The sequence below is a fragment of the Stegostoma tigrinum genome, chromosome 38 (genome assembly GCF_030684315.1).
Source record: "Stegostoma tigrinum isolate sSteTig4 chromosome 38, sSteTig4.hap1, whole genome shotgun sequence".
In the NCBI taxonomy this organism is placed as follows: Eukaryota; Metazoa; Chordata; class Chondrichthyes; order Orectolobiformes; family Stegostomatidae; genus Stegostoma; species Stegostoma tigrinum.
In genome coordinates, this window is record NC_081391.1 from 6,993,323 (window position 1) to 7,003,677 (window position 10,355).

Consider the following 10,355-nt stretch of genomic DNA (forward strand, 5'->3'; position numbering starts at 1 on the left):
ATTAAAAATACTTCATGATACCTTGTTGTGTATAGGTACAGTCCCTAACTCTGAGCCAGAATGCCCAAGTTGAAGTTCCACCTACTCCAGAGCTCTAAACAGGGTAATTTGAAAATATGCAACACATTCTGATTAAAAATTGAAAGAATATTTGTTGCAGCGGAGAGAAAATCAGATCCTGTTAGAGGGACTTCCTCCACTGAGGATCTGAGAAGCCAAAAAGACTACAAAAATTTAGCAAGTCAGGAATTAAAGTCAACAAGTCAAAACAGTTCTGCTTGCCCAGTTATAGGAACGATATTATCAAGCTGGAGAGTGTCCAGAAGAGATTTCCTGGAGCATTGGAGATTGAGAGGCATTCTTGTGGAAGTTTATAAAATAATGAGGGGTATTGATAGAGTTAATGGGTAGTTGTCTTTCCCTAGGATGGGGGATTTTGAGACTTGGGGGTATATTTTTAAGGTGAGAGGAGAGAGATTTAACAAAGGCAGGAGGGGCAAAAGTTTTACAGAGGAGGTGGTTTACGTGTGGAATGAACTTCATAAAGAACTGATACAAGGTTAAAAACACATTCGGATAGTTACATGAATAGGAATATCTGGAGGGATATCGTCCAGGAGCAGGCAGGTGGGACTAATTTAGTTTGGGATTATGTTCAGCACAGACTGGTTGGACCGAAAGATCAGTTTCTGAACTGTTGTAATTCCAGGATTTTGTTCAATCCTTTTTCATTTATTCACGGAACGAGGATGTCGCTGGCCGGGCAGCATTTATTGCCCGTCTCTAATTGCTCAGAGGGCAGGAGTCAACCGCATTGCTGTGGGTCTGGAGTCACATGTAGGCCAGACCAGGCAAGGATGGCAGTTTCCTTCCCAAAAAGGTATTAATGAACCAGATGGGTTTTTCCAACAATTGGCAAAGGCTTTGTGGTTAATGTTAGATTTTAAATTCCAGATTTTTACTGAATTCAAATTCCACCATCTGCCATGGCAGGGTTTGAAGCCAGGCCCCCAGGATATCACCTGGGTCTCTGGATTAATAGCCCAGGGATAATACCACTAGGCCTTTGCCCACCCCTTTTTGTTTGCAGTTTTATGAAAGTGAAGTTGTGCTGGACAAATCTTTAGTGTTTTTAAAAAATTTTAATAGGGTAGATAAAGGGCCACCAATAGATGTCATATATTTGGATTTCCAAAGGGTACTCTGCAAGCCATGTGTGGTTAATACAGCAGGTCAGAACTTGGGGAAGTATGAATATGGGGATGGTTATAGGATTCAAACAGTAGTGATACATGGGACGTTTTCAAGTTGATAGCTATAAGTTTTTTTTTAAGATTTATTCATTCCTACTCTGTGGATGTTGTTGGCCAGGCCATCATTTATTTCCCATCCCTAACTGCTGTTGATTAGGGTTTTAAAATATCTGTTGGCCCAAATCGAAACAGCGAAGTTATAACCAATTAGCCTGCCCATTCTTACATTGTGGTTCAGTGGTTAGCACTGCTGCCTCACGGTGCCAGGGACCCAGGTTTAATTCTAGCCTCAGGTGACCGTACGTGCAGAGTTTGCACATTCTCCCCATATCTGCGTGGGTTTCCTCCCACAGTCCAAAGATGTGCAGATTAGGTAGATTGGCCGTGTTAAATTGCGTGGTGTCGAGGGATGTGCAGCTTAGGTGGACTGGCCATGGGAAAGGCAGGGTTACAGGGATAGGATAGGGGGGTGAGGTTTGGATGGGTTGCTCTTCAGAGGGTTGGTGCAGACTCAGTGGGCTGAATGGCCCACTTACAGATTGTAGGAATTCTATGATAGCCATGTTTAATACTAAATATATCTTTCTTGCTGCAAATGCACTTTTCACCCTCAAAAACTCCTTACAACACTGGGAGATGGCATTTAAATCTGATACCTGTTGAACGAAACAAATGAAGTTAGGGCAGGAAGGCCGTCCCAACAACAAAACTGACCGATAGAAGCCTCTTCGACAGCACCTTGGTAGTGCCATGAGTGCCAGCCTGTTTCACTGGAACCAATCTGTAGCTTTCAGTTCCAGTACACACCGAGCCTCACAGAGAGGGTCAACCACTCCCTCATCCATGGTAGGAAGCCTAAAGAATTACACTGGGCTGAGTTTAACCCGTTCAGTCTAGTGCCAAAACCAGCTTAGAAAGCGAAGCAAAGAAAAATTTAATTTCATAAAACATCCGTGACATAAAAGCAGAAAGGATTTCAAAAATGGTCAAAATTAGATTTTTTTTATTTTGCAAAGATCAATCCTCAACATTGAATACTTTTTATTTCTCCACATTATCGGGTTTAGATACAAACAATACACAAACAATTTAAAGGAAGATTCAATTTAGAAAAATAACGAAATTGAAGATTAAATATTGAGAGGCATGTCAGTACTTTAATAGAATCTCAGGCGGCTGCATTGTATTGCTGTGCGTATGGGAGGTGAGCACTGGTACTGCAGAACTACAAGGGCACAAGCATGGAGCTCCAAGTGAGCTGTGAGGATCTCTGAGGGAGCTGCGGGGATCTCCGAGTGAGGAAAGGAGAAAACTGTGATGTTTCCAAAAGAAAAACTGATGAAAACTCAACAAAACAGGCAAACAAACGCTTGAAAAAGACCTTGCTAAACTCTCGTTATCGATACAAAATACAGATACCCCAAAATAAAGGATTGGAAGGTAGATAGCGTGCTGAGTAACAGTGATACGGTTTGTTGTACAATTTCCCAGCAAACTTTTATCCTCAGATTAACCTTGGATGCTATCACCCAGATCAGAGTGAATGGCCTGCTCCTGTTGCTGGTAAAAGATTACTGGACTGATATGTTAACTGATGCTCCCTGAATTGCTGTGCATTTTCAGTTTCTCTTGTTTCTGCTGTGGTGCTGCCATCCAGAGGTCCACTCCCTCCCATCAGAAAAGTCTCAGTCCTGCAGCCAGTTAAAGTGAAGTCTCCCAATCTCCCTATTAGTCTATGCCTTTGTTAAACTCTGGTTTAGGTTCGTGCAAGGCTATGCTGTTCCTGTAAACTATGTCTGCCTGTCTCTCCTTCAATCCACACTAAACCTATCCTCTGTTTGCTAGATCTACAACTGCCTTAACTATCTACCTTAGCTGGCAGTTTCCAAGGGACCAGCCAAGGTTCACTACACTAGGCATGAGTAATGGTAATTGTTGTTAAACAATAACATACAGACATGACCAATCTCACTCATCCTTGCACCCTTCATATACACAACACACAGGGAGACAGCTGTGACATTTCCCACTATGTCCCTAAATGTGTGTCGGTTACAAGCGCTAGGTACAATGTTAAAAATAAAATGAACCTGTGACAAATTTCGGGAGGTATAAAAATATCGTGTGCAGGATTGTTTTGTTGTTTTAAAGCTTCTTGTCCAGGGTAGCTCAGAAGGGAAGCCTGTGCTATTCTCACGATGTGGAGAAGCTCAGGATAGATGGAGACAGAGTGAGCCTCGGCTCTGTTGTATTTGGATTGAGACTGACTCAGACACAGGCCGCTGCTAGGGTCTCATTTGATGTCTCCGTGATTGCAATGCCTCAGTTATGTACGGTGATGGCAGACCCTGCACCACGCAACCCATACCTCCCCCCACCCCCAACACCCACCATTTGTGAAACAAACCCGAGAGCAAACCCCGTCTTATCGCCTGAACTCAGTTCCGGTCAGTTCTCAGCGAAGTGACCGGCGATGGCGTCGATCAGCTCTTGCTTCTTGCTGCCCCCTTTCAGGCCATACTGCTTACAGATGTCCTTGAGTACCGGCACTGTCAGCTTTCCCAGTGTCCCACCCTGTGCGTGCTGTCTGATCTCATCCATCCCCAGCGACTCCACGACCTTCGGCTTCTTCAGTGCTCCCCCAGCAGCATCACCTGCAGACAGGCAACAGCGGTTTACATGTCCATTCTTCAGACAGTCACTGTGAGTATTCCGAATGCCAGAGCTGCAACGGACCCACCCTGGAATGTGCTGTTGTTTCATTTGCTGGTGGCACATGGGGGTCAGAGGCTTGGCCCATCACTATAGACTCAGGGGGCAGTTAAGAGTCAATCACATTGCTGTGGGTCTGGAGTCACATGTAGGCCAGAGTAAGTAAGGATGGCAGTTTCCTTCCCTAGTGAACCAAGTGGGTTTTTTCTGACAATTGACAATGGTTACATGGTCACCGTTAGATATCAAGATTTATTCAAGATTTCTACTGAATTAAAAGTTCTCCTATCTGTCACAGTCAGGTTCGAATCTATGTCCCCAAAACATTAGCCTGACATAGAAGAATGAACTATAGATGCTCGGGGACTGAAACAAACAAACACAGAAATTGCTGGAGAAACTCAGTAGGTCTGGCAGCACCTTGGAGAGAGAAACAGGAATAATATTTCGAGTCCAGGGACTCTGCAGAATTTAGCCTGAGGATTGGGATTAAATATTCAGTCAAGAGTACTACCATGTTTGTCCTAGATGCATCAGAACAGATACAAAAATGTCAAATTTCAAAGAAAGCAACAGTTCATACTGGACGAGAGATTGTGCTGATTGGTTGGCAAGTCGATCCTGATTGGTCAAGGTGTTAAGGTCCCTGTGCATCAAGGTATACAGTTTCAAGCAAACCTATGCAAGCCTGACTAATAATCGTAAATTATTGTTCCCTTTGAAATGTGGCAATCTTGCATCTGTCCTGATGAGTAGAAAAGGGTTGACAATATCCAAGTTTTGCAGCACCAACTGTCTGTCTGTGTCATTGCTCACTGAGTTCGGTAACAAAACCACAACACTATGTTCCAATCACTGCTCCCTCTGAGGTGAGCAGCCTTGGAAATGGAGAATGGCCTCTAGGACATCAGCCAGAGAGCGGTGGGCGTGTGGAATTCATTGCCGTGGAGTGCAGTGGAGGCCGGGATGTTGGATGCCTTCAAGGCAGAGATCGACAAATTCTTGATCTCAGAAGGAATCAAGGGCTACGGGGAGAGTGCAGGGAAGTGGTGTTGAGATGCCCATCAGCCATGATTTAAATGGCGGAGTGGACTTGATGGGCCGAATGGCCTTACTTCCACTCCTATGTCTTATGGTCTTATGGACAAATGACTCTGAAGTGGTCTTATCGGACTTGAAATGTTAACTCTACTTTTCACTCCGTAAATGCTGCTAGACTTGCTGAGAATTTTCAGTAATACTTTTGCCATTTCAGATTTCAAACTCACGGGCAGCATGGTGGCTCAGTGGTGAGCACTGCAGCCTCACAGCGCCAGGGACCCGGGTTCAATTCCAGCCTCAGGCGACTGTCTGTGTGGAGTTTGCAAATTCTCCCCGTGTCTGTGTGGGTTTCCTCCGGGTGCTCCGGTTTCCTCCCGCAGTCCAAAGATGTGCAGGTTAGGTGGATTGGCCATGCTAAATTGTCCGTAGTGTTCAGGGGCGTGTGGGTTATAGGGGGATGGGGATGGGTCTGGGTGGGATGCTCCAACAGTCGGTGTGGACTTGTTGGGCTGAAGAGCCTGTTTCCACACTGTAGGGATTCTATGACTCGCAATATTTTGTCTTTATGTTAGGGTAAGTAAACTGGTTTCCTATTGGTAATATCTTTGTGGGCAGCAGTTTTAGTTTTAATTAGCATTCTTGCCTCTGAGTGTAGGAGGGAAAATGAGGAAAGGTTGGACAGGCTGGAAGAGTTTAGAAGTATAAGCAGCAACTTCACTGAAATCTGTAAAGGTTCTGTGGTGTCTTCACTAGTTGCATTCAGAAAGAATGCTTATTCTTGGGGAAGAGTCTATAATTCGGGGTTACCGTTTCAAAATAAGTGGTCACCCCTTTAAAACAGAGATTAGGAGAATGTTTTTCTCAGAGAATTGTGAATCTTCAGAACTCCCTTCCTCAAAAGGCAGTGGAAGCAAAGTGCTTGAATAGTTTTAAAGTGGAGGCCAACAGATTCTTAATAAGAAACGGGGGTGGAAGGTTAATGGGAATAGGCAAGAGTGGAGTCACCAGATTAGCTATGATCTTACTGAATGGTGGAACAGGCCCGAACGTTGAGTGCCCTACTCCTGCTCTATACGCAGGTTCAAACTCACTCCAGAGATCAGAGCACATTGACACTTGAGCTCTGAAAGAGAAGCAGCCGTTCAGAGGTGCCATCCTTTAGATTACATTGATATCCTGATGGCTCAGTCAGGAGGCTGTCAAAAGATCCCACAGCACTATTTTGAATGATGAGATAGGAAGTCTCCCTAATTCCCTGGCACCAGTTTATCACTCACTCGCCAGAAATTGGAGGATATCAGGTCACTGTGGACGAGTTGAGCTGCGGGGTCTGGTTCTGTACTGTGTAACTCAATAGCTGGCCGTTATTATATGGTATCAGTTCTGAAGAAAGGTCACTGGATGTGAAACATTGACTGTGCTTTCTCTCTCCACACAGATGCTGCCAGACCTGTTGAGTTTCTCCAGCAATTTCTATTTTTGTTTCTGGTTTCCAATATCTGCAGTTCTTTCAGTTTTTATTATCACTTGATGGCTGTGCGACGTAAATCAAACAAAGAACTGTGGGTGCTGGATTTGTGAAACAAAAACAAAAAAGGCTGGAGAAACAGCATCTGTGGAGAGAGAGAGTCTAGTGACCCTTTGACACAACATGAAGAATTTTTGCTTCAAAATGCTTAACTTTTTAAAATTCACATCATAGGTTGTGGATGTTGCTGGCCAGGCAGCATTTATTGCCCATCCCTAATTGCCCAGAGGGCAGTTTAAGAGTCAACCACATTGCTGTGGGTCTGCAGTCACATGTGGGCCAGACCAGGTAAAGATGGCAGTTTCCTCCCTAAAGGACATTAGTGAATCAGTCGACGATGGATTCATAGTGTTCATTAGACTCTTAATTCTGATTTTTATTGAATCCAAATTCCATTAACTGCTGTGGAAGGACTTGAACCCAGGACACCATGACATTATCTGAGTTTCTGGATTAACAGTCTAGTGATAATACCACAAGGCCATCACCTCCCTTTCATTGGCTGTAACATGCTTTGGAACATCCCGGGGATGTGAAAGGGTGCTAAAGAAACACAAGCCCTCTTCCTTCTAGTGATCAGCTGACTCAACAGTGTCAGATAATTGGACAGGGCCCTCCGTCTGCATTGCTCAGGGATACAAGTTACTAACACGATCTGCCTCTCTTACCTGGGCACTTATAGAGCTGGAGAATCAGGCCCTTTGGCTCAACTTGCCCACGCCACTCAGTTTTCACAATTAATCTAGTCCCATTTGCCTGCGTTTGATCCATATCTTTCCATATCTATCCAGGTAGCTGTCCAAATGTTTCTTAAATGACAAAATTGTATTCAACTCCACCACTACCTGTGGCAGCCCATTCCAGATACTGATCACCCTCTGTGTGAAAAATGTTGCCGCTCTGGATGCTTCTGTATCTCTCCCCTCTCACCTTAACCCTATGCCCTCTAGTTTTCGACTCCCCTACGTTGGAGAAAAGCTGTTGTCTATCTACCTTATCTCCATGTCTCTCATGGTTTTATAGACCTCTATAAGGTCACCCCTCAGTCTCCAGTGCTCCAGTGAAAAAGCCCTAGCCTATCCAGTCTCTCCATATAATTCAAACCTTCCAGTCCAGGTAGCATCCTAATAAATCTTTTCTGGACTCTTTCTAGTTTAATAAATTCTTTCTATTGTAGGGCACATAGTACTCCAAATGTGGCCTCACCAACGTCTTATGCAGCTGCAACAAGATGTCCTGATTCCTATACTCAACGTATTGATCGATAAATGCAAGCATGTTGAAAGCCTTCTTCACCTGCCTACCCGTGATTCCACTTTCGTGGAGCTGTGAACCTGTATCCCTGGATCTCTTTGTTCTGGAACAATCCCCAGGGCCCTACCATTGACTGTGTAAGTCCTGCCTTGGTTTGCCCATTAAAATGCAACACCTTGCATTTATCTAAATTAAACTCCACTTACCCAGCTTCCTCTTTGCCCCTGGGTTATAGTCTGGAGGGTAGACCAGGTCCTTGAAGTCCTCAGCCAGCTTCCCAATCCTCTTGTCAATCACATCATTCTTCGGCACTGTGTGGAGAACAGACTGTTTAGGTTGCATTTGTCACGTGTGTGTGTGTGTGTGTGCGTGTGTGTGTGTGTGTGCGAGTGTGCGTGTATCTGTGTGTGTATGTATGTATGTGTATGTCTGTGTGTGTGTCTGTATGTGTGAGTGTTTGTGTGTGTGTGAGTGTGTGTGAATGTGTGGGTGTCTGTGTGTGTGTCTGCATGTGTATGTGTGTGTGTATGTATGTCTGTGTATGTATGTGCGTTTGTGTGTATGTGTGTGTATGTATGTGTGTATGTCTGTGTATGTGTGCATGTGTGTGTGTGTGTGTATGTCTGTGTTTTTGTGTGTGTATGCGTGTGTCTATGTGTGTGTACATATGTATGTGTGTGTGTATGTATGTGTGTATGTATGTGTGTGTGTGTTTGTGTGTGTGTATGTATGTCTGTGTGTGTATGTATGTATGTGCGTTTGTGTGTGTGTATGTACGTGTGTATGTCTGTGTGTGTGTGTGTATGTGTGTGTGTGTGTGTGTGTTTGTGTGTGTGTATGTGTGTGTGTCTGTGTGTGTGTCTGCATGTGTATGTGTTTGTATGTGTGTGTGTATGTATGTGTGTGTGTTTGTGTGTGTGTATGTATGTGTGCGTGTGTGTTTGTGCGTGTGTATGTGTTTGTGTATGTGAGAGTGTATGTACGTGTGTGTATGTGAGAGTGTATGTATGTGTGTGTTTGTATGTGTGTTTGTATGTGTATGTGTATGTATGTGTGTGTGTTTGTGTGTATGTGTGTTTGTTTGTGTGTGTGTGTGTGTATGTGTTTGTGTATGTGAGAGTGTATGTACGTGTGTGTGTATGTCTGTGTGTGTGTATGTGTGTCTGTATGTATGTGTGTACGTGTATGTGAGAGTGTATGTACGTGTGTGTGTGTGTGTATGTATGTCTGTGTGTGTATGTATGTGTTTGTGTGTGTGTTTGTATGTGTGTATGTCTGTGTGTGTGTATGTCTGTGTGTGTGTGTTTGTATGTATGTGTGTATGTCTGTGTGTGTGTGTTGTATGTGTGTGTGTGTTTGTGTGTATGTCTGTGTGTGTGTTGTATGTGGGTGTGTGTTTGTGTGTATGTCTGTGTGTGTGTATGTGTGTGTATGTCTGTGTGTGTGTTGTATGTGTGTGTGTGTTTGTGTGTATGTCTGTGTGTGTGTATGTGTGTGTGTTTGTATGTATGTCTGTGTGTGTGTGTGTATGTGTGTGTGTTTGTATGTGTGTGTGTGTATGTATGTCTGTGAGTGTGTGTGTATGTGCGTGTGTATGTCTGTGTGTGTGTATGTGTGTGTGTGTATGTTTGTATGGGTGTGTGTGTTTGTATGTGTATGTGTGTGTGTACGTATGTATGTATGTGTGTGTGCGTGTGTGTATGTGTATGTGTGAGTTATGTGCGTTTGTGTGTGTATGTACGTGTGTTTGTGTGTGCGCGCACGTGTGCGAGTGTGGGTATGTATGCGTGTATGTCTGTGTGTGTGTGTGTCTGTCTGTATGTATGTGTGTGTGTCTGCGTGTGTATGTCTGTGTGTGTGCCTGTGTGTGTGTCTGCGTGTGTATGTGTGTGTGTATGTATGTGTGTGTTTGTATGTATGTGTGTGTGTGTGTATGTATGTGTTTGTATGTATGTGTGTGTATGTGTGTATGTATGTGTGTGTGTTGTATGTGTGTATGTCTGTGTATGTATGTGTGTATGTATGTGTGTAATATGTCTGTGTGTATGTATGTATGTGCGTTTGTGTGTATGTATGTGCGTTTGTGTGTGTGTATGACTGTGTGTGTGTATGTCTGTGTGTGTGTATGTCTGTGTGTGTGTGTATGTGTGTGTATGTATGTGTGTGTGTATGTGTGTGTGTGTGTGTTTGTATGTCTGTGTGTGTTTGTGTGTGTATGTATGTATGTGTGTGTTTCTGTGTGTGTGTGTGTCTGTATGTATGTGTGTGTGTGTGTGTCTGCGTGTGTATGTGTGTGTTTGTATGTCTTTGTGTGTGTTTGTATGTGTGTGTTTGTATGTGTGTGTGTTTGTATGTGTGTGTATGTGTGTACGTCTGTGTGTGTCTGTATTTATGTGTGTGTATGTATGTATGTGTGTGTGTCAGTGTGTGTATGTGTGTATGTGTATATGTGTGTGTATATATGTGTGTTTGTATGTATGTGTGTGTGTATGTCTGTGTATGTATGTGTGTATGTCTGTGTGTGTGCATATGTATGTGTGTGTATGTATGTGTGTGTGTATGTATGT

The 10,355-nt window shown here is 43.8% G+C and overlaps 1 protein-coding gene across 1 annotated transcript in view; it reads right to left on the bottom strand.

Moving 5' to 3' along the window:
- Positions 1-2,239: 2,239 nt before the first annotated feature.
- The window catches only part of xrcc6 (X-ray repair complementing defective repair in Chinese hamster cells 6), a 57,521-nt gene continuing 49,405 nt past the window's right edge, over positions 2,240-10,355 (bottom strand). Inside the window, exons 12-13 of the mRNA XM_059640569.1 lie at positions 7,995-8,099; positions 2,240-3,907 (exon numbers count right to left, since the gene is read on the bottom strand). Of these exons, the coding sequence (XP_059496552.1) occupies positions 3,702-3,907; positions 7,995-8,099 (311 nt within the window). The 3' untranslated portion in view covers positions 2,240-3,701. The remainder of the gene's footprint in view (positions 3,908-7,994; positions 8,100-10,355) is intronic.